Raw genomic sequence first — 22,846 nt, forward strand, 5'->3', positions numbered from 1 at the left:
TTGCTCTAACAAAAAAAAACACCCGATGTCACTTCTCACAGCCTCAAGATCAAGTATACAGTCCAGCTGCTCTGGTTCGCATCTAAATTAACTAATATACAATGTTTTACTGACTTCCTATTATGATTTGAACATGCCTTGGAATTTCCGTAGACATGAAGCCGGTTGATAATCTTTACCGCGTCATTAGCTGCATTGCCGTGGTACAGAGACAAGAGTTGAAACGCACCGAAGCTGTCTTGAGGATTGCATGAGCACCTACCTTTGACCCATTCTGACCCGTACGGACAATGTTGAAAAGGCGGATGCATGTACCCCATGTCGCTGAAGAAATGGATCTGGTCTTTCCTAGCGAATAACGCAGCAGCCATGCTATGCACGGGAGCATCACCCCAGCGCTGGTTACGAGGTCAGGCGTGCCCGATACGGTGGCCGAGCGGCCTACCTCGTAATAGAATCCCCCCTTCGAGTCAAGGTGTTTGAAGAACGCTTGGTAGGCGTCGCCGCGCCAGAAGTCCATATCGGCAATTTCGAAATTACTCCAGACTGAGGAAATGCCGAGGTAAGTGCCACGGCCGGAGGCTACATGCAGGCTACATGCTTACAATGGCAAAGATTGTAATTTAAGCCACCGTTATCCGAGAGGAACTCCATGGAATTATTGGCCGATACATACTCAGGGTGCTCATCCATAAACTCTGTCAGGTCAGAGGATTTAGCATTGACTAGGGCCCGCTTTGTTCGCGGAGCAATCACCTCGAACAGCAGACCACAGCGTCGGTATTGTTGGTTGCCATTCTAACAATGACAGCGTCCATCCTACGAGATGATGAAATGCACACTCAGTACGAGGCCCATAAACTCATGGAGGGAGATGATCTTACCATAGACTTTATCGTTGTCTTGCATAAATAGGAATGGATCGTAGTCCACGTCACAGAAATACGTTACATCCGGTCTGGAAGTTATTCATGAGTAAGTATCTGTTACCACGCCAACGCCACACAGCATCACGCATCGAGAGATGATAACGGAGACACTTACTCCACTCTAATCCACATGAAAGTTGGAGTTGAGCTGGACACCGAGTGAGGAATCATCGGGGTTATGCTTACCTCCAATAATAGCGGTAGGGCTGGAGAAGTTCGTGTTGGAAGAAAAACTGGACACACAAAGGCGGAGAGGAAGAGTAATAACGGTCAGGGATGGCGTATAATTATGGCGCGGAGAACCCACCCCAGAATTAAATCGGCACATGTTCCGGTATCTGTAAGTGCGAGAGAAATCGGACCCGGGGGCCGTCTTGGAAGAATTGGAAGACTTACGGAACACTGTCTAAGAATGGTCTAAATTATAGTCCGACTAGATGCAAGATAAGGTGAGACACACCTGCATAGATGATATGCTGGCGCATCATTGCTAGCCGCCCTTGTTCGGCGCGCTTCTCGTCAATCCACGCCGGTTGATACCAATCGTCGGGAGATATCTGTCCGAATTGTATGGGTGCATCTGTGAGAATACGAACGCGACTGACCATGCTAGACGTGAGCCATGTGACGGAGAGAGAAAATAGAAGTGAAGGCATACGTCTTAAACTCGTCGGTGAAAGGCTGCTCGTTCAGAAGGACCCATGGATACTTGTACTTTCTATTGAATCGGTCTTCCACATGCCGTATGCTGGAGATGACACCCTTTAGGTCATTATTCCGGCACAGTAAAACGAATGTGGCATTAGCACGGCGTGTCGCGAGGGCGGGTGAGACGGCCAGCCCAGATACGTTGGCGGGCATGAGGTCAATACGAGGTTGAGGGTCTGTCGTTCCATTGAACGCGTCGAAGTCCATAGTGTAGTTTTGTTGCAGCCATGTCTTCTGCGCAATGACAAGTTGCTGACGGATGGTGTACAATGAGAGTTGAAGATAATCTTCGCGGATGAAGCCTATCAGGATGTGCAAAGACACCTATAGTGGATTATATTAGGTTGTGTATGTAGACAGACGAGAGTGCGGCACGTACAACGACGGCCAAGGTGATGGCCACAAGCCGCCTAGGGGACATGACAGTGGGCATGATAACGTCTTGAAACGAATCTTACAATTGCCAGTTCTTGTAGTCCGCAGTTACATGAGGGGTGCGGTTTGCCGGCCTGGCGATCAAATTTGGGTGGAGCCAACTGAGCAACTGCACGCGCTTCCCTGCTAGCGAATATAGGACCGAATCAACAGCCCTGTTCGGTCTGTAACCACGTCTGACACGGATGGGTGGAGTGTGAAACACTTGTTTATCATTCGATGTCCTTCTTCTAAGCTTGACATGGGGGCGACCGAGGTCAGCACAAGCTCATTGTTTGGTATATGTCCGAGAACGGGCCCTTTTGGGAGCTACCGATGGGATACTGTCCATGCCATGTCCGCCGACGTCGACGTTGTTCCACACAATTTGCCAAAGGTCTCCGAGAATAAACCAGATTTCGACCAGATTGGAGCAAGAACCATCGGGTACATTAACCATCTGTTGTGTGGAGACCACAGCGAGATTGAAGAGCTGATGAGCTCTTGTTCGTGAACAGCATTGCTGATGGTGGTGGAGGTGATGAACAGAGCGTGAGTGGCGCATGAATCTTTCATCATCAAGTCCATCCTAGTCCCCCTGAGTTGGGTGGTAAGCGCGCTTCTGGGCGCCTAAAAGTATTGACATTTGCTTGCGTGCGTGGTTTTTTTCGTTACACACTCAGTTACATCCTCCCATTCACTTTGGCGCAGTAATGGCCACAGCCGACTCGACGGGCAAGGATGGAATCTTTGATCCCTACGCGCCATCTGCGCCGTTGACAACGAAACCGTCGTACTGGATACCTCTGTCGCCCTTTAACGACATGTACGACCGCTTCTCGCAATGGCGCGCTGACCTTGGCCTGCCGCACCCGGGGACCGTGGAGAATCTCCAAAAAGAGGTGAAGAGTGAGTACAGCTGCGCACCGGCGGTCGGACAGGTGACTGAGCATTTGTGCAGGTACTCATTTGTCCAATTTCATCTTCGACGGTGCCCGGGCGGACTTGACGAAGAGTTTGTCAATGAACCCTCTGTTCCAAGTGACACATTCTTTTGCTTTGGGCTCTCAAACGGCTCCTTCATCATACAACTTTGGGGCCATATTTGCCAACCAAAACGTACGGCACAACGTGTTCGTTCAATGGCGTCAGTGTTGACCTTTCTATCAGATCTTCCTGCAAGGTGGAGTGGACCACGACGGAAATGTCAATGCACGCTTCAACCAAGGCTGGAGTGCGCAGAATGTCACGAAGTTCCAGGCTCAAGTACGTGTTCGCAACAATTCTGCCGAAAAACTCGTTTGAACCCGAGACGTCCCGTATAGTTTTCGAATCAGCCCGGGCACAATATGATACAGATAGAACATGACTACACCGGTTCCGATTTCTCGCTGAATGGCAAGGCCCTCAACCCCTCGCCAACGGACTTGACCGGCATTTACGTCGGCAGTTACCTTCAGTCCTTCACTAAAAACATCGCTCTCGGCCTCGAGACCGTGTTCCAGCGACCATCTCCCGACCTCTCGGACACCACGACTTCCTTCCTCGCTAAATACACCGCCGATGACAAAAACTGGATAGCTACTGCGCAGGTACAACCCGCGGGAATTGTCCAGGCTACATATTGGCAAAAGTTGAGCGAGAAGCTGGAGGTTGCTGCGGATCTACAGCTACTTGCCATGCCAACGCGTCGGGACGCTGTGACGACGCTGGGAGCGAAGTACGACCTTCGGTTGGCTAGCTTCAAGGCACAGGTGGACTCAACGGGTAAGGTGTCGGCGTTGCTTGAGCAGCGGTTTACACCTGCGTTCGCATTCCTTATTGCTGGTGAAATCGATCACTTCAAGGTGCGCATTTCACTGCCTGTCGCCGTTCCCTGCTAATTTCTATCTTCGCACTTTAGAACTCTGCGAAGGTCGGCGTCGGTGTGATGATTGAGAGCTCGACTCTGACACCAGAGGAAATGGGCCTGCCTCCTCAACCATACGGCATATAATGTTATATCTTAGACTTATTACGGACGTTCGTGGCACCTATATCATAATTGCGCTACATCTGGGTCTTTAAGCCTGGCAATATGCTTACGCTGCTTCACGTCGGCAGCACTCGCTTTGTCATAGTTTGGAATCATCTATTGCATTATTACCACCCACTCTCACACCTTGCCATGGCGAACACGGATACTCTGCTCGACGTCCACGGCCTCTCGTGCGTCAAAGATGGGCAGCCGATTCTCAGCGACGTGAGTTTTGTGGTGAACGAGGGTGATGTGTGTGTCGTCCAGGGGAAAAGCGGTTCGGGGAAATCGACGCTGTTGAAGTGTCTAGCTCATCTCACATTATATGATGGCGATATTCACTACCGAGGCAGGTCAGTTCGTCAATGAGCCACGATGCATTGTTGGATAGCTTATCGTGATGCCCCACAGAACCCCCAAGAATATCGGTAATTAATGAAATGTACAAAAGTTGAAAGTCCTGTATTCATACCTCACCAGGAATACCACAGTATCGAACCCGAGTGCTATACGTCCCGCAAAGACCATCACTGCTGCCTGGGACTCCCCACGAATTCCTGCAAGCCATAGGATCTTTCTCCGCACGGAGATTGTCCGGAACAAAGAAAGCGGTCGCGCAAGCACAATCGGACTTGGAGGAGCGTGCAAAGGGCCTCGCCAAGGCATGGGGTGTCGATAACGGCTTGTGGTACAGAGACTGGTCGAGTTTGAGCGGTGGAGAGTCGCAGCGAATCGCGCTCGCTGCTGGGCTGGGATGCGACGCGGCTGAGGTCTTGCTGCTAGATGGTGCGTCCCCCTCGATGCTCGCAATTCACGATTCGCACTAACCGTAAGAATTTTGTAGAGCCGACATCTGCTCTGGATGCCGAGACGTCGCTGCTGGTCGAGAAATCGTTAACGGGGGAGGTTAAATCTGAGGAGGCGGAGGTAAAAGCAATAATATGGATCACGCATTCTGAAGAGCAGGGCGGCAGAGTGGGAACGAGATTTCTGCAAGTCCAAGGAGGAATCTGCAGCGAAGAGCGACTGCCCGACGTTTAGCAGCAGCACTAGAGTAGCCCCTGAATAAGATGCCACGTGATGATCTGCATATCGCTTCGGTGGCGATGCGCTCGTCGCCAGAACCATTTCAGAGCCAAGTCCCACACTGGCTTTCTGTTTCCTTTCCTTTTCTTCCATCTCCTCCTTGTTCCCGCAATTTCAGCGGTCTCGGGGACCCAAGATGATGACCCCCATGCGCTACGTGCTTCTCGTGCTCGTCCTGATTGTATGCACGCAGTTTCGCCACGTACATGCCGAATATTGAATCCTTGCTTCTTAGATCAGCTTGCACTACATTCTCAGCTTCTCTCATGAGGGCTACGGGGAGGCCACGTCTATCACACATATTAAGGAAAAGCTGCAGGGCAGCAGTTCGACGCAGAAGCCAGAAACATTCAATGTCGATGATGGGTTGGCTCCAGGTGCCAAGGCTAACGCAACTTTCGTGATTCTTGGTGCGCAGTTGTCTGTAGATGATGAGCTGGACGGTTCTGACACTCTGTGTATGTGGCAGCCCGGAACAGTGATCTGGCAGGTATCTCCAGCAGCATGAAACAGATGGAGGACCGCTTCAACAAGAAGTACCAATATCCTTACGTCTTCCTCAACGAGCAGGAATTCAGCGAAGAATTCAAGAGGTATGTGTAGCGTAATAACTAAAGATAGTATACTTATCGACCGGCAGTCGTGTCACTGAACTCACGGACGCAAAAGTCGAATTCGGACTTATCCCTCACGATGACTGGTATCAACCCAAGTCGATCAACGAGACCAGAGCCACGGCAGCTAGAGAGAAGATGGTACAGGAGTCTGTCATCTATGGAGGTGCGTGTCAATCATTACCTTGCTCCATATCAGGTTGCTCATCCGTTTATTTAGGTAGTGTGCCGTAAGCACTTTCCATGGCTTAGCTTGTCATTACACACTGACATGAACATGCATGATCTAGGTATCGCAACATGTGTCGCTTCAACTCTGGCGTATGTCCCTCCTGTTGACGACGTACGTCTATCACTGACGTCGACATTAGTTCTTCTGGCGCCACGAATTGCTCGCCAAATACAAATACTACTGGCGTGTCGAGTGAGTTCTCAACATGTTATAGCGAGCTTGAGTTTCGCTCATTGTGTGTGCCAGGCCGGATGTCACATTCTTTTGCGATCTGCACTACGATCCTTTCCTTGTCATGCAAGAGCAGAAAAAGGTTTACGGTGCGTTTCATCCCAGGAAATATAACCTTCACAGAATTCATCGCTGCACCACTAGGCTTCACCATCTCTCTTTATGAGTACGAAGCGACCATTCCTACGTTGTGGAACGCTGTCAAACGTACGTACCCTTCTCACCAATCCGCAGTCTCGTTGAAACTGACAATTTACTTTACACCTGCAGAATTCATCCACGCCAACCCCGAACTAGTCGAACCAGAAAACGCAATGGCCTTCCTGTCTGACGACGGCGGTGAAACGTATAACCGATGCCACTGTAAGTACCTTCCACCTACCTCTCCCTTTTTCCCGTACATCCCACCTAACGACGTATCTCTCTCTGTTTCAGTCTGGAGCAACTTCGAAATTGGCGACCTAGATTTCTGGAGAGGCGAGGCCTACCGCAAATTCTTCGACTTCCTTGATGAACAAGGCGGTTTCTACTACGAGGTACGCCCCTTGATCCAATTAATCAGAATCGAGCACTGAAAATCTTTCCGCAGCGATGGGGCGACGCGCCGGTACACAGCATCGGTGCTGCGCTGTTTGCTAAGAAAGAGGAGATTCATTTCTTCAATGATATAGGTTTGCTGTTGATCGTTTCTTACCTTTCTCAGCAACTCACCTCAATGTGATGCAGGATACCGACACAATCCCTTCCAACATTGCCCCCAGCAGCCAGCGCACGCACACGGGAAGTGCTGGTGCGACCCAAAAGACAACTTCGGTAAGTCTATGTATATACCAGCGGTCTTCAGTCCTTACATCCCATGGGACAGATTACGAATGGTATTCTTGTCTGAAGAGATACGAAGGCCTTTTCAAGTAGACTCTCGGGCTAGGGTTGCTGGACTTGCTTGTAGTATATAGACACGCTTCGTAATTATTGCTTGCTATCGCTAGGAGTCTCGTGCTGGAACATCCCACGTAAGTACCAACGCGAGGACGGCTTGACGTGCCGCATATATGCACCCTTCGTGGCCGACTAGGATGAGAGGAAAGGGAAGATAAACAGTCAACCCATTGGGATCAAATGCCTTGCGGGAGCCGAAAGGTGACTGCGAAGCCGAACATCCCTGTCGATTACCTCTTGCTGTCTGAGCCTCCAGTTGTTGTTATCCTTCCGAGCCCTGCTGTGGGTTAGGTTGGCATGCAAGATATATTTCGCTACGTGCGCAGGGGCGGGTGGTACATACGTGTGCCAGTCATATGGACGCACGTTTCGTGGCACTCCCGGCTGGAAGTTTCTCAGACAATCAAATTACTTTCACAGAATAGATTGTGAGTAGTATTGATACTGTTGTACGCACATTCAAGTTGAGAACGATCGTCATGAAATGGATGCACAGAAGACTCACTGAGTCGTACAGCCTCGTCCAGTTAGACCCAAGAGAATTATCGATCAAACGTTCAACGTGTTCAGCAACGAGGGAATGTGTGAGTGCTGGTTGGAAACGTTCGCGGAATTGTACAGCTGTTTGTTCCCCGAAGGCGGCAAAACATGGCAGTGTCGAATCTGATGTTGGTATTGGTTAGTATGTCCTGCTCAAGCCCTTTATATAGAGATATGCCTGCCTTTCTGCATCAATTCAACGAGAGCTGTAGGAAGTGAGTATCAACAGAGACGTAGAAAATGCAGACAAAGAGATTCCGTACTAATCAATTCATCACAGTGCTTGCGCGCAGCTTCGAATCCTTCGCGGAACAACCGTCTAAACTCCAAGAAAGGCGCCCCTGTCACGCCTCCTAATATTTCCACATACTCAGGGGGCAGTTTGAATGGCGCGGCCTCGAAACCAATGTTGCCAGGGGAGTTCGATAACATGAAGCCAAAATCAATGTGTATCAGATGCCCGTCGCGATCCAAGAGAATATTGCCATTGTGACGGTCTTTAATCTGCAGAAGGTAGGTCACCACAGAATAACCTAATCATACGTTAGGAGGGTCCGAAGCGAAGTCTGCAATGATTACGGTTCCATACCTGCTAGTGATTTGGCGAAATTTCTCTGAGCGCGAGCGAACTTGGCTGAAGATGGGTCCCCGTATGTCTAGAAGAACTGAGTCTGGCACAAAGACGCTTCGTATTTCCGACTTACCGATTTAAAGTGATCAAGCAATGTAACATGTCCGAATCGACCCTCCGCAAGCCGACGGGCGTATTCCGCTTTCTTGATGGAATGAATGGACACTGCGTCTGTAATGGTCTCCACCAAGCCCGATGAACCGCCCGTTATCAATATTCGAAAGCTATAGGTCTAGTAAGTGTTGCTCTCCCCATTCGAGCAAATCAACGTACTATCGAACCCAGCACTGGCAATTCTCTTCCTTCCATATCCGCTCAAACTGCTGTATCAGTTGAACAGCTAGTTGCTCCTGCCTGAGATCGCCGCCAGTCTTCACAATGACAGAGACACAATCCCAGTTAGCTAGTAGAGAATGTAACTACTATTGTACATAATGAAGGGTTTGGCTCACCTAAATGGCCATATGGAGAACCGTGTCGTATTCTGCTCTGCGAGTGGGTCAATTATGTCTCGATTAATGAGTGTCACATATTGACTGACTTTCTTGACTGCCCAAGATTCGCTGAACACGACGGCAGAGGGATCAGCTTTGTTGAGTTCACGCCGAATGATGCTCTCATCTTCGGCTGATTTCAAAGAACCACTGATATCCATGGGCATGATATCTTGAGGATCCCCGCGCATTCGTTCGACGCGTTCTTCTTCCAAAGCAATCATTTCCTTCATGATGCGATCTCGGATAGCATACGCCTCGGAGGGTTGCAATCGCATCCTTGTTGGCGCGGGCTGCGGATGATCAATGGGGGAGTTCACGCCATTTTGTGAGGGTGACGAGGGTGTTGAATGATCAAGCAGCCAGCGTGAGCCAGGAAGCCAGCTCAAAGGTCCAGACGATGATTCCGGCAGTATAGGTTGGCCGTTTGGTAGTGTAACAGACGTTATGGGTTCGCGAACAAGATTCAAATTCAACTGCGCAAGCATTACTGCCGCTGTACGCATTCTTTCTGAATAGTCGTCCAGCGTCAATATTTGGCTCTGTGGTGTCACGGATGCCATGGTTGGCGTCGCCGCGGGGGAAGGTCCGAAAGAAAAGCTGGGAGAGATATGGAGATTCGGGCGGCCTCCAGCGAAGGGTGTTCCCTGAGAAAGAGCAGGAGTGGTTGGTTGTGAACCTAATCTTGACCAGGCCGCCATATCGAGTTCCTTATTCTTTGGAGCTGGCCGCAGGACGATGCTGTCAGAGAGGTCCACTGGGACAGAACGAAGTGAATGTTCGGCGCCATACAACTGTTCCACCAAATCAATCTCTTCCTCATCCGCGGGCACGGACGTGGAGGTGATCGGCGACGCAGCGAACGCGGGGCCTGGAATCGTGGAAGCGTTTGCATCTGCTTCTACACCAGTGCTGGGCTCTGTCGGCAAAGTCTTGCTTTGCGACGATGGGATGTTGAAAGGGATCAAGTCCTTGGAGGCACCCTTGCGCTCGGATTCCTTGAGAACTATCTTCCTAAGCACGTCCTTGTTATTCCGCTTGCTTGGATCAAAATCCAAATCGTCATGCAATATTTCGATGAGAAGCAAGTACGGCGCCCTCTCAGCCGAGTTGAGAACCACACTTTCGCCAGGAGGAATGCGGACTATGCGGTGGTGGGGTTCTGAGGAATTGCCTTCCCGGGGTGTGTCCGTCGAAGAGCACCACATTGGCATGCAGACCTGCGTCGTGTTAAATCTGTAGGATATTTTAAATATGAACCATGCATACCTCTGCTGGGAGTTTATGGTTCAAGGCGGTTAGCTCTGCTCTCAGTGCACTAACACGAGCAGGTTTAGGTATCACAAGAAGCCGGTTGGATATATTCTCTAACGCGAGTATGAATTGGACCTGAGCAACGTTTCAGTTCACGTCCAACCACATATGGAACACATCAGGATACTAACCTCTGATCGACAAAAGTGGCCGCGGAGTAAATGGGATTGTGCAAACGGGTCGTACTTCTGCAAGAGGCTATCACCGTAATTATAAGTCGTATTCCGCGACGGTACGATGCGCGAAGAAATGGACGGCGAAGACTGATACGGAGCCTTGGGAGACGAAGGCAACTCATCGTCGGCCAAACCAAGAGGATCCTCGGAGAAGCGTGACGACTTTATGTCGGCGAGGAGGTGCAACGGTAATGCGGGGGTGGTCTGGGCCGCGCTGACTGTCTTACGATGAGGGAGTTGCTTTGGACGATCCGCATCATCTATAATCAGTCCTAGGCCCCGAGGTTGATTCTGGGGAACACGAGTAGCGGTCCCCGGGCTGTCAGGCTCGTCATCGTCCGCATCTGCGGGTTCGTCGACGGTGGAGGCGTGTACAGTGGGTTGGGGCGCCGTGTCGTCATTTCTGCCGCCTATATCTCGAATAGATGCGCGCTCCTGGTCCGCCCTTCCTTGCTCAATAGCTACTTGGCCCATGATTTCGGTCAACGGTGGCATGGCCGGTACCCCCGCCAAAACCATACCGATCCCTACCAGCGCTGGTTCTGCATTTGGCTTGACCTTTTTGCGAAGTAACCTCGCCTGGAAAGGTAAATTCAATGATGCGTACGGTGCCGTCGCAAGCGGCGGAAGATCTCCGAATATAATTTCATGGCATTGGTGCAGGACACGCTGGCAAATTAAGAAAGACAGGCTATCGTGGCGGGAGACGGCCAGGTCCTTCAACGCGGATTGCATGAACCATAGCGTCTGTGAATTAGTTGAGCGCATTTATTTCATCTATTTGGGATGATTTGATCGCAAGAACGTACCAGAAGCGCAATATGGGTAGATCTTTGGGCTGTTTCTACCACAAAGGCCTCCAGCGCACGCGACTTGGTGTTTCTAGTGACAAGGAGATGACTTGAATCTAGAAGTGAGACGCAGCGAACGATGAGGTGGTGGTAAGCTCACCATACGAAACCCCAGACGTCGCGCAATTCACGGGTATTGAATTCCCTAAGCCTACGGGTAAGGTAGTAGGTGATTCCTATATTGTCGGCGTAGTGGTTGAGGTACTGGAGGGCGACATGGACGGAGAAGAAGGAGGAGGAGAGGAAGAGGCGCAATAGGAGAGCATGGGACATGAGAGAACACCTCCAACCGATCACAGGTCCCTTGCTTACCGCCGCATTTGGAAATTTCCACCTTCACTTCCTTCCACGTCAACACTCGCATAGATGAGGTTCACGCACCTCCTCCCCCTCCTGCCGCTGTGCTGGGCGGCCTCAAAGGATGCGCTCAACACGCTTGTCGACCTCGCTGCTGCAAGCAACGGTCTCATCAACCTCGACGGCAATACCTTCGACCTGTTGACTTCGCCGAAGCGCAACTGGTCGGCCTCCATTCAATTCACTGCCATGGACCAACGGAGGCGATGTGCACCTTGCAGGTGAGACCAGACTATGGAATCCACGCTCAGCATCATTTAGGACCGTGTCGCAGAGAATTTGACCCGTCGTGGGTTGAGGTAGCCAAAGCATGGTCCAAGACGCCAAAAGAGCATCGTGACCAGCATTTCTTCGCGACGCTCGACTTTGATAATTCCCAAGCAACCTTTCAAAAGGTGCGTGCTGTCTGTAGTGCTGGTCACCATAACTCTGAAACGTGCATATGCAAAGCTCGGCCTGCAATCCGCGCCTGTCGTCTTCGTGTACCCTGCCGCAGAGGGACCTCGTCAATTGCCCAGCGGGCGAACCACCCCCTCGAAATATGACTTCTCACAGTGCGTACCAATCTATGACGGCACATATTTGTAGCTTACAGGGAGATTGCAGTGGCTTTGAAGCCGGACCTTTGGCAGAACACCTTTCCAATCACACCCCCATTCCTATTCCATACAAGGCACCTTTCGATTACGCTGGCTGGACGCTCACTGCAGTCGGCGGACTTGCATTCCTTTTAACACTGCGCTTCATCTCCCCCATCCTTCAATCCCGCTGGACCTGGGCCGCCGGTAGCATCGTCACCATGCTCGTCATGGTCTCAGGTTTCATGTTTACTCGTATCAGAGGTTCACCTTTCACCGGTGGGGACGGTTCGTGGATTGCTGCTGGTTATCAAAACCAATACGGACAGGAAGTCCAGGTTATTGCCATGATTTGTGAGTGTCTGAGATCAATGCCGCGTCAGGTTAGGTGACGTGTAACTCTTTCCAGACGGTATCCTCGCTGCGACTATTGTCATTCTAATTGTCCAGACACCCAAGCAAGCTTCCCCCAACAGACAAAGAATGCAGATTTACGCGTTCACCGCAGCAAATCTCCTCGTATACTCCATCTTGGTGACCATCTTCAGGGTCAAGAACAGAGGTACGTTCGCGATAATATGTTCTATATCTGACTTCTCATCGTGAAATGTAGGATATCCATTCAAACTATTATTCTAAACTCTGTATGAGTGATAAACGATCTTCACATTGCTCTATGTCCCTACTGAATGCATAATAAGATCAATGCTACTCACATGTAGATGCTTGTGTTTAATTTATGCGAAGAAGAGCAAAGAAAGGTATAAACTATGTCAATAACCGTGCGCGTATGTTAATTCGCCCCCTCCCCTGAGAACACGTCCACGTAGCGACTGCGGATGTTACGCTTCGTTGCTTGAGATTTCGGCCGTGGTGGTGGTGGGCCGCCGTTTGGTGACAATCTCATGCCAGTTGGTGTGCTAGGAGCGGACTCCGCTGTAGGGGGAGGCGCTAAGTTGGAACGGACGCGCATCACTGTTTTGCTCGGAGGCGAAGTGCTCAGGTCGATCGCAGATGCTGCGCGAGGCGGCGGTGGCGGGGCAGAATTTCCCCCTCCCATCGAGAAATTGGACGTTCTCCCGGGGGAAGCTGTCTGCGCTCTTGACGGTGGGGGTGGCGGGGCAGCTGGTTTGGGTGCATTCTCCGCACCCGCCTTCTTGTTAACCCAGCGCTTTGTTTCTGGGTCATAGTAGAAGGACGTCTCTTCTCCCAAATTGGCTTTGATTGGTCCAGGGGCGTCGCTCTTTTTCCAGAGTCGGCTGAGACTGAACCAAGATCCCGTCTGGCCTTCATTCGGTTGAGGGTCTGAGAGAGCGTCAGAACATACATCGATGGTCGCTAATAAAAACATACCTGATTTTTTGGGCTGCTCTGCAGGTGGCGCAGGGGAAGAGGATGACTGAGCATCTAGACCCTTCGCGTCTTTCTTCCTGCTACCATTATTACCCAAACCTAAATCGTCGTCGTCGTCCGCTGGGGAGTAAGACTGAGGCTTCCCACTACCACTAGAATAAGTGGGCGAGGGTGTTCCATATGATGGAGTGTCCATCAATGAGATGAAACCGTCTGCCGACTCAGTGACGGGCGCATCGACCTTCATGAATGAGCTGGCCGTGGGGGTTTGATTGGAAGCGTTCTGTCCGTAGGAAGATGCGCCCCACCAACCGACTTCCTGGCCAGCATCCTCGTGATCGTCACCCACAGGCCGTGGTGTAGCCATCTCTTGCCCAGGACTGGGGATTCCGTTCGGACTATAAGGGCTTTGATAGGACTGTCCGAACGAAGGAGCCTGCGCAAAGGTCGTTGCCGTGGCACTTGCAGATGCTATGCGTGGCACAGGCGAAGGTTTACGCCGTATGTAATCCATGGCAGACGATGCACGATCAATATGATTGTGTCCGTTGGGATTGGGAAGGCCCACAGGATACGCGTGCAACGACGGCTGCGGTGACGAACGAGCGGATTGAGTAGCGGATGAAATGGAGCTATAGTGAGAGAACGGTCCAAATGGTTGCGAATCTGCCTTAGGTTCCGCTACTGGACTGCCAGGATCCGTATCTCCCGTCACAAGCTTGGTAAATCTTCCCTCCAACCAACCGCCAATCGAATCCAGACTGGGCTTGCTTAACTTCGAGCCTATCCATGAGCCGGTTTTATCGAGATTGGGAGCTCCAATCAAACGGTCCATTAAACCTTTGAGTTGCTCAACAAAGATCGGTGTGAAGTACGGAGACCCTCGGGTGAGAGCAGCTGTGATCGCTTCACAATACCTGAAAAAAATCAAGTTCAACATTGGGAACAGTATTGGGCAAGTAGACAAACCTGTTTGCTTCCTGGACATGGCCAAGTTCGGCCAGAGCCATGGCGCGCATGAATCGGTAAGCCTGTAGATGAGGGAAACCATTGAAAGATTCCTGTCCTTTCGCTGGTGTGACAAGAGACAGCGCAAACTCAAAGATCTCAGTAAAGACGATAGGGTCGGAATCTCTTGTAAAGCCAGACCAAGTCTGAGGACTCCGACTCCCAAGCAATACAATACGGGCAGACGGATTGCCGATGCCACCTATTGGGGATGTCTGCGGGGAGAGAAGATAGCTTGGGGGAACAATTAGTCCCGTTCGTACAAGCGGTGCACGACTACTCACCAAACGTGAGCGGCTTCTATCCATTGGTTGGCAGCCAACTGATCACCCAGTGCAGTCAAAGCAGCGGATATTTCCGATGTCAATGGGTTGGTCAACATCATCGCAATCGTTTCAGGCCAAGATGCCAATGTATCCGAAGGTATTGGTGTAGATGGGATCGGAGAACTGAAGTTCGGGGTTAAAGGTGTCGGTGTGAGTTGATTCAACTGAGGTAGTGTTAGGGTTGGTTTGCCTTGAGATAACAGTGTATGAGGATGCAACTCTTGTACTAGTAGGATGAATATAAATAAATTAAGAATGTATATGAAGTGACGATCAAAAGCAACATACCAGCAGCAGCCCCTTGACCGGAGAAAAGACTGTATGCCACTCTCAGAGCTTTACGGCCGTGGTTAGACTGTCGGGAGGACGCGTGCATTGACGGCGCTGTGCCATTAACGACTTTCGATGCAAGCTCGACCTTCAAGAACTCGTTCACTGCTTCCTTCCACGACTCCTTATCGATGCCACTTGCGATCACCAAAGCGTGGGCCCAGAGTTTTTCATCAAGAGCATAATGGTAAGCTTTCTTGCGTTCACCACGGACGAGGAAGTCCTGGATTGTGTCCAGAGCGGAGGAACGTAAGACCGTCGTCGAAAGCGGCGTCTCGCTGTGCACATCCGGTACAACAGATAGTCCAAGGCCAACCATAGGCACTGGCGTTTCAGCGGCCACACCTACACTGTTCTCCAAATGAGGAATCAACGCTGAGCGGACTGCCGAGTCGATCTGAGAACTGGAGACATTCAACACTTGATGACACTTTAGAATTAGGAAGCAACGCACGTTCCAGACAGTTTCCCATCGTTCTCAACCATGACCTTCAACAAGTTGACAAGAGCAAGTTTCCCCTCTTCTCTGCGACCTTCCGTAGTTCCGGCATGTACATAACTAAGTCCCTGTGTAAGTTCCTCCGCCCGTTCCTCTAAATACTTCACCACCCGAGCCTTCTTATTCTTGGTCTGCGAGCTGGCGCCAGTACGCACAAGGCTGGTTGTAGGTGTACCAGGATCAGAGAACAAAGGCCCAGGGAAGGAGGCTGAAGATGCATTCAGAGCTGATTGAGAAACCAAATTCTTCAGCACTCGTATCTGGACGCCTGTTGAGTTTCGTGCAGCTAGCGCCACATCGAACCCAGTGTTGAGGGAGTCGGCGCCATGGAAGCATGTAACCACCTTCCCTCCAAACCCAAAGCTGAAGATAGGGACGCGAGCGGAAGTGCGACCCAGAGGATCATTGCTACCCATTAGTGAGGGGGAGGGCGCATATGCAGACTGGTTGGGCTTGATTATCAGCTCTTGTTCACCACTCACGAAGGAACTATACGCCGACGTTGGTGTATACCCATACTGTGAAGGTTCGTTGAGCTGTGGCGACATATAAGGAGGTTCGCTGATGGGGAGCGTCTGCCGACGATCAAGCTTTGCTGGAGCGTATGGATCTTCTTTACCTTGCAAAGAGTAAACCGAACCGTTGGACATGGCTCTATTACGAGCATCCGATAAATTCGGTGACGTGACTAGAGGCTGCGGTGGGCTATACGTGGATGGTTGATATGCAGGAGCGTATCCATTCTCATCGACCGAAGAGGGAGCATACGGGTTGTACGGAGCCGGCTGAAACTCCGGAGAAGCAACGTGATTCAAAGAGGCGGGTGAAGCAGTCCTAGGGATGGAGCTGGGACTAAACGCTCGACTGACTACCGGAGAACTCGAGTTCTGTATTGATCTGGAATCATTGTAACTCGGGGTGAAGGCTCGTTTCGGAGGAGAGATGTCTTGAGATGCTCTCCGAGAATGAGTTTGAGGAATGTTCGGTGACGCTGTTCTCGGAACAGTAGCATTGTGTCCTAAGGACGGAGAGTAATGCTGGGTTGGCGGAGATGTGGATAGGCCTTGATGTCCCATGAAGGGGGACGTGTGTCCAAAGACGGGGTGGTCATGTGAGACGGACGGGAGCCCAAGGTCGTGCATTTGAGAAGTTTCCAACGGCTGCTGGGCAGGAAGTCCGGACACGGTATTGAAGAATGCTTCTGGGTTGGCGACGCGTGCCTGGTACGCTGCTTGAGTTTCATGAACCACTGCTGGGGATCCATTCGTAGAGTATTGTGACTCGTAAGAAGGCTGTTGGATATGGCTGTGAGTGTTGGTAGCTGGGTACGTATTGAGTGCAGGACGGGAGCTGGTCCGTCGAGCAGGCTTAGTGGTTGTGGGAAATGGTGGATCATAGGCGTTCACAACTTTAGGCCTGACTAGAGGTGCTTTGGGGGGTGGTGGCGCGGAGATGGAAGGTGGTTCAGACGTGGCAGCGGTAGGGTATGGTGTATGAGCAGGTGGCTGATACGGCACATCGTATTGGGAAGTTGTAGTAGTCCCCCCCGCAGTGGATGCAGCCGGCGTGTACGAGTGAGCGGGAGCCACCGTGTAACTAGCACTTGTCGCCTGCGTGGGCGCGTAAACGTCGTACATATGACTTGCTGGTTCCACGAATGCCTGTGACACGGTCGGGCCGGCGGAAGCTTGGACAGGCGCATACGGGTCATACGGATGAGCAGAAGAGTTTGGGGTAGACTGAACCACCGAGCCATTGTCAGCGTGCGGCGGGGGTGCGTACGGGTCATATGAATGAGAGGGTTGGGTTGGCGGAACTGCCGCCGCCGCCGCCGAACCATTTGTATACGGCGCGTATGGGTCATACGGATTAGATGCGGGAGCTTGGAACAACTGAGACCACATATACTACCTTATTCACTAGGTTCCACTCACCAGAAGACCATGTATTGGCCTGCTGCCCGCCGTAGCCATGGCCATTCACTTGCGTGTCTTGCCATCCGTGGCCGTGACTGTAGTTTTCGTCGTAATAGTTGATGCCACCGTTCGTGGCAGGTATAGAGTAGGACGCCTGTGCACTACCATAGGTCCCTGCGACTTCAGCCGTCGATGGTAGGTTTGGTGGCGGGGGTGAGTTGGCCGCCGACGGTTCTAACCAATAATCCGAGTTGGTTATGGATCCATTGCCGTTGTCAGTTTCCTCGGGTGCACCCAACGAGGCAAATGGATCTGGCGTCGAGTCGTCCGACCCAAAGAGTGAAGCAGCGGCCTCGACAGTGGTCATAGTTCAGCAGAGGATGCTAGTGGAGAATGACCGAGGATGTTTCCCTTACCACGTCAGGACATGTTCGATTTTCCCACAAAGGCTCAAAATGAAAAATAGTGGAGTGATTTATCAAAGTACTGCAAAATCTTGCCTTGGGATTGGCCTCACAGTATCATGGAAATACAACCGTTATTAGCTGCTTGGGACAGCCTAATCCGCGGAGGAATACCATAAGTGCCCATTGGTGACGGTATCGGCAACGAATCTACAGCTCACTAACTTCAACCAGTCAGAAGTGCACGAATAATATCAATTGGTGTTCTTGGGTAACCATTAACGCTGGTATATAGGCTGTATGTAAGGTCGATGACAGACGGTCCAGCGCGAAACAACTATTAAGGTACTATCGTAATCGGGAACTCATATAAACGACCGTATATACTAGCGAAGTGACGGGGGGAAGGAGTGTATTCCATATGGACAGTTCGAAGATGCGCAAGGTAAAACTTAGAAAGCAGTGATAGTACCCGGAGGACAAATGGACACAAAGCAAGCTGAAAGCATTACGAGTCCGAATAGTTTATGTATGGATGGTAGTGGAAAGGGGGACGTGCGAAGATAACGTGTAGAGATATGCTAGCGAGGCGAAATAAGGACTAAGGTCCATGAGACGGATTAAGAGGTCGTAAGAACCTTATGACGAGGAGGTAGTAGGTGGGGCGGGCTCAGAAATTAATGGACCGTGATACTTTTCAAGCAGCCGTTCAACTAGGAAACGGGGATCAGCGATAGTGACAAGAGCTCTCACACAACACACTCACTGGCGAGAAGGTGCTTATTATAAGCATTTGACACTCGACGCATAGTCGCGAGCTGCGGCTTGACGGCATTGAACAGTTCTTCGCGCTGATCTCCTTCAGCCACGGTCATCGCTCGCTGAAGAACATAGTCTGAAACATTCATGAGCGACAGTTCCTAAGGAGAAAGGACGCCTTGAAAACTTACTCCCAAACTGATCCTTCATCATGACAACGACAGGATTGCTTCCATCAGACTGCACAGTCAGAATCTCTTCGATAAGGGTGCGGCGACTTTCCGTGGGCGCGCAAACCAATGCCTTTTCCACAACGTTCGATGCAAATTTGTGTCGAGCCATGTGGAGTAGCTGTCCACGAAGCTTGTTGACAACAAGTGCTCTATCCTGGGGTTGACCATGCTCCAAAACAAATTGGATAACATAATTCTGCAAAAATTTGTTAGTCTGGGAAGACACGGCGACCAAGCGCAGATCTTACCCCGAACTGATCCTGCATTAAGTTGATTGTGTACTTGTGTAATTCCTCGATAATCGGGTGGGTGAGCGTATGTGGGAGGTGCTCAAGGCATCGTTGAAGTACTCGGCAACCGTACGCGTGTGTCGAGAGCTCGAATACTGCCCCACGGAAAACGTCCACGAATACCAGTCGCTCGGGAGCGACACGCTCAATTATCTTCTGAATAACCTGCAACAAATGTGTTAGGCCAAGTAGAGAGGCAATCAACGGGTTGACTTACATGATTACCATTAGCATCCTTGACGCATCGGAGAACATGTGGTTCTATCTCCTTCAGCAGTCCCGTTTGCTGTTCGGGCGTTATGTACTCGACAGCCTAAGCGAGTAGTCGTTAGATAACCTGCCGTATAGGAAGAACACAGAAGACATACCCGTTGAACAACGCGACAGCCATACATATGAAGCGATAGTGTAAGAATGTGACCTTCCATAGCATTGACAATTATTGTGCGCTGAGCAGGAGTACCGTGCTCTAATAATTTTTGGATAACCTGTCATTCGGATGATTAATAAATAATAACGAAAATCATGAAAGAAATCAATACTCACATAATTACCAAACACGTCAGAAACGAGGCCTATTATATGTCCTGGCGTTATCTCGTCGAATACGCGTTGCTTCTCTTCGGCGGTGGCCGTCTCGAGCCGCTGTTGTATGAAACGCGACCCATGCTGATCACCGCTGAATTCCACCACGAAGCCGAAGATATCCTATGAGAAATACCAAGCTCAACGTTGGTGATCGATGACATTCACATCATGACACACCTTGATGTCCCATTTCCTCGACCTGTTGGCCCGGAACTCTTCAAGTCGGGCACTGCGGAGGCCCAAGACACCCTGGCCTTCATCTCCGGGACGCGTGACACGAATATGCCCCGTTGGGTAGTATTGCATAGCCTGAGGCATATACACTGGCCCGCCTGGGGACACGACTGGCATTTGCATTCCCCCGTAATCCATGACAGCACCAAAGGACTGCTGTATAGGTGACGGCGACGATCGCATGGCCCCATACATCATGTTCTGAGGTGCCAACTGTTGATGTCCGCTATACTGCGAGAATATTAAGAGGTAAGAGGTAAAAATGATTGCACAACGCAGTGAGAAATACCTGATCCCGCTTCTTGGAAGCACCCATAACAGGATTTGGGGCTGCTTGGTGGTTCATCGGCGAAGTAGGGGAGTACACCATGGTAGCTGGGGCATAATAATACTGGGAGGTCGGCCTTGGTGCGCCAGAGTAATCATAGAAGACGTTGGTAGTCTGCCGATGATCGGGCATAGGATGCTGAGGGACTGCGCCGGGGTAGACCGTGGAAGCCGTTGCGCTGCTCATCGCCGGTGACAGGTACATGGCAGTAGGGTCAACTTGAGTCCGGTAGGCATCGAAGCCCAGAGGATAATCCACGTATGCCTCCCGTGGTATCGATGGATTGCCATAATATGCGTAGTCTGCCTGAGGAAATGAACCATACGGTGGTCGCGTCTGGTGACTGGGCCCTCTGTTCCCAGGACTCGAAGAAAGTGGCTGCGAGGAACTGCCTTGTTGCCGGCTATGCACATCATCCTCTACGGCCATCCCGCGAAAGGCCATTGCAAGATCGTCAGCAGAAGGCATTGACTGCTGTGGTAAAGGTTCATAACCAGAACCGGGGCCATTTTGGATGCTACTCGTCGTCGCATAAGGTACGGTAGGGAAGGAATGGGGAGGAGACCCTGAGGTTGTGTATCGCTGTTGTTGGTTGGTAGTATCTTTGCTAAGACCAACTTCATACTGAGCGAATTGGCCGCTCTTAGACCCTGTGGCAGATCGGTCGCCCTGACAGCCAAACTGAATACTGAGTTAAAATTTTGAGTGACCATGACATACACTTCTATTTCCAGAAAAGGTCGCCGCGGTGGTCACATTTGCCTGTCGTTGCCTTGGGTGGTGGAGATTCAACGAATCCTGAAGGATGGATAGTCAAGTCTATGTGCTCTCCATGATCCATGCCAGAAGATATAATAACTTACGATATTCGAGTATTCCTTCCGCTGAGGGCTAGCGTTTGCATCATCCCACGTAGCGCTTGAAGACCTTGGTGTGGTCCAGTTCTCGTTGATGGCAGAGCGGAAGGCACCTTCACCTTGCGATGAAGCAAGCTCAGAGATGCTGGCAGCCGAAGAAACAGAAGCGTTTCTCTTCGAGGGCCAAACCTATATCGCCATGAATGAAGCCGATTCTGGGGGAAAAGGACTGAATGCACGAACCTGCCAGCCAGAATTCAAGCCTTTCATAGCGTTTGACGAGCCACTCATAGCAACGCCCAACATATTACTCGCAGCAGTCGGTGTCAACTTCCGTTGAGGCTGAGCCTACACAAAGAAATAAGACTCGGACAACCTATTGCTATAGACCAAGATGGCGCACAATACTTGGTGAACTGGTACCCGACCGAACGCCGGAATGGCTAGAAGAGCCAGATGGCTTGCGTGCTGTGTCACTAGGATTGTGCGCAGACATTGGTAGAAGTAGGCAAGAGGAAAGCGAAGTTAAGCCGCGCCGCGCTGGAATACAGTAGTGACTGCGGGGATGGGTTCAATTAAAGAGATGGCAGTAATGTACTGCAAGAATATATATATATAAGTAGACTAGCCCAACGAGCTGAGACGAAAGGGACGTACGCTGGGAGCGATAGTTAAGCCACAGAGCCACAAATGGACGTTTGTGGAACACAAAAGACCAACTTGAGTATGGAGGGGGCTTGAGGCGCGACGACGAGGCGCTAGAGATGGGAGACTACAGCGAACACTGATATGGTCCGAAGTGAAAGCAGTAGGACACTCAAGCTCACTCAAGCTGCCCGTTCGTGGGGAAGTGAGCGGTCACGAGCTAACGCGCCGCCGTCGCGTTGGAGGAGATCAGGGGAGAGCCAGAAAGGGTAAGCAGGGAATTTTGATATTTTCTTCGAAAAAAAACCAACGCCGGGGATTTGGTTCCGTTAGGTTACGCGCGTCGGGCCCTGAGGTGAATTGATTGGGAAAAGATAATATTTTAATAATACCTCCGTTCGCAACCATTAAGGGTGCAGTGGCAAAGGACTTACCTCAGGATCTGTGGCAGATTCTAAGCTCGGCGACACATTTGGTCCTTGTTTGTCATTTAGACGGCGACCGGGGTATGCGCTTACGCTGAGAAGGTTGTGAACCACCATTGAACCACTCAAACGGGCTTCTTGCCGTCGACGTGTTCTTCGGAATGTTGACTGCTTCTCGGCCTTCTTCACATTTTAAGGGCGCATCAAATGATGTAATCATTCCTGTCCCTGGTCGGAGTTCACAGCCCTTTCGGTTCCGCTTCGACGCGGAGCTTAACATGGCTAGGGAGTCCAATCTCCGTCCAGCCCCGCCAGCTGGTGGGCGGAATCAAATATGTCGGTGGTGCGAGCACTTTTTTCGTAGGGACATCTCTGATCAACTTCCCAATCTTGGCCTAAAATCATGTCACACTGTCCGCTGTGCTTCAACGTAATTCCCGTCGCCCAACACACTTACCGGGACGGTGCGCCGAGTACTTGCGCCGGCAAGCAGACAATTTACATAGATTCAAGCTCGCCCCAAGGACGCATGGTGATGGG

General features: G+C 51.0%; 8 protein-coding genes across 8 annotated transcripts; 4 read left to right on the forward strand and 4 right to left on the reverse strand.

The window, feature by feature from the left end:
• Positions 1-120: 120 nt before the first annotated feature.
• On the reverse strand, positions 121-2,070 carry PC9H_000854 (uncharacterized protein; the record flags this gene model as incomplete). The annotated part of the gene is made up of 11 exons (XM_036770507.1): positions 121-173; positions 230-398; positions 446-546; positions 606-698; positions 757-819; positions 885-958; positions 1,116-1,162; positions 1,237-1,267; positions 1,386-1,529; positions 1,588-1,961; positions 2,017-2,070. The coding sequence occupies 11 exons, from the start codon at positions 2,068-2,070 to the stop codon at positions 121-123; spliced, it is 1,203 nt and encodes a 400-aa protein (XP_036636352.1).
• A 694-nt stretch (positions 2,071-2,764) lies between these two features.
• On the forward strand, positions 2,765-4,047 carry TOM40 (translocase of outer mitochondrial membrane; the record flags this gene model as incomplete). The annotated part of the gene is made up of 5 exons (XM_036770508.1): positions 2,765-2,960; positions 3,013-3,170; positions 3,222-3,317; positions 3,377-3,898; positions 3,955-4,047. The coding sequence occupies 5 exons, from the start codon at positions 2,765-2,767 to the stop codon at positions 4,045-4,047; spliced, it is 1,065 nt and encodes a 354-aa protein (XP_036636353.1).
• Positions 4,048-4,218: 171 nt separating this feature from the next.
• PC9H_000856 (uncharacterized protein) lies at positions 4,219-5,109 on the forward strand (the record flags this gene model as incomplete). The annotated part of the gene is made up of 4 exons (XM_036770509.1): positions 4,219-4,421; positions 4,480-4,496; positions 4,549-4,854; positions 4,913-5,109. The coding sequence occupies 4 exons, from the start codon at positions 4,219-4,221 to the stop codon at positions 5,107-5,109; spliced, it is 723 nt and encodes a 240-aa protein (XP_036636354.1).
• Positions 5,110-5,302: 193 nt separating this feature from the next.
• KRE2_1 (alpha 1,2-mannosyltransferase 2.4.1) lies at positions 5,303-7,146 on the forward strand (the record flags this gene model as incomplete). The annotated part of the gene is given in 13 exon segments (XM_036770510.1): positions 5,303-5,335; positions 5,390-5,612; positions 5,624-5,747; positions 5,795-5,934; positions 6,059-6,111; positions 6,140-6,192; positions 6,247-6,320; positions 6,376-6,438; positions 6,502-6,594; positions 6,667-6,767; positions 6,821-6,902; positions 6,958-7,044; positions 7,097-7,146. 13 exon segments carry the CDS (start codon positions 5,303-5,305, stop codon positions 7,144-7,146), a joined length of 1,176 nt encoding a protein of 391 aa, XP_036636355.1.
• A 438-nt stretch (positions 7,147-7,584) lies between these two features.
• PIK1 (Phosphatidylinositol 4-kinase pik1alpha (PI4-kinase)(PtdIns-4-kinase)) lies at positions 7,585-11,449 on the reverse strand (the record flags this gene model as incomplete). Its single annotated transcript, XM_036770511.1, has 13 exons — positions 7,585-7,614; positions 7,676-7,833; positions 7,893-7,916; positions 7,974-8,243; positions 8,300-8,366; positions 8,415-8,565; positions 8,615-8,744; positions 8,794-8,830; positions 8,883-10,055; positions 10,105-10,224; positions 10,281-11,072; positions 11,135-11,225; positions 11,277-11,449. The coding sequence occupies 13 exons, from the start codon at positions 11,447-11,449 to the stop codon at positions 7,585-7,587; spliced, it is 3,216 nt and encodes a 1,071-aa protein (XP_036636356.1).
• Positions 11,450-11,542: 93 nt separating this feature from the next.
• OST3 (oligosaccharyl transferase subunit ost3/OST6) lies at positions 11,543-12,750 on the forward strand (the record flags this gene model as incomplete). The annotated part of the gene is made up of 6 exons (XM_036770512.1): positions 11,543-11,754; positions 11,808-11,928; positions 11,984-12,087; positions 12,140-12,465; positions 12,521-12,673; positions 12,725-12,750. The coding sequence occupies 6 exons, from the start codon at positions 11,543-11,545 to the stop codon at positions 12,748-12,750; spliced, it is 942 nt and encodes a 313-aa protein (XP_036636357.1).
• Positions 12,751-12,904: 154 nt separating this feature from the next.
• Positions 12,905-17,910, reverse strand: PC9H_000860 (uncharacterized protein; the record flags this gene model as incomplete). The annotated part of the gene is made up of 7 exons (XM_036770513.1): positions 12,905-13,416; positions 13,465-14,381; positions 14,434-14,706; positions 14,757-15,024; positions 15,087-15,532; positions 15,583-17,509; positions 17,562-17,910. The coding sequence occupies 7 exons, from the start codon at positions 17,908-17,910 to the stop codon at positions 12,905-12,907; spliced, it is 4,692 nt and encodes a 1,563-aa protein (XP_036636358.1).
• Positions 17,911-18,586: 676 nt separating this feature from the next.
• Positions 18,587-21,732, reverse strand: PUF3 (mRNA binding protein puf3; the record flags this gene model as incomplete). Its single annotated transcript, XM_036770514.1, has 13 exons — positions 18,587-18,660; positions 18,714-18,842; positions 18,898-19,135; positions 19,188-19,394; positions 19,447-19,542; positions 19,598-19,717; positions 19,776-19,937; positions 19,995-20,282; positions 20,341-21,060; positions 21,100-21,177; positions 21,243-21,425; positions 21,480-21,584; positions 21,640-21,732. The coding sequence occupies 13 exons, from the start codon at positions 21,730-21,732 to the stop codon at positions 18,587-18,589; spliced, it is 2,493 nt and encodes an 830-aa protein (XP_036636359.1).
• Positions 21,733-22,846: the final 1,114 nt, after the last annotated feature.

Source organism: Pleurotus ostreatus, assembly GCF_014466165.1.
Source record: "Pleurotus ostreatus strain PC9 chromosome Unknown scaffold_1, whole genome shotgun sequence".
Lineage (NCBI taxonomy): Eukaryota > Fungi > Basidiomycota > Agaricomycetes > Agaricales > Pleurotaceae > Pleurotus > Pleurotus ostreatus.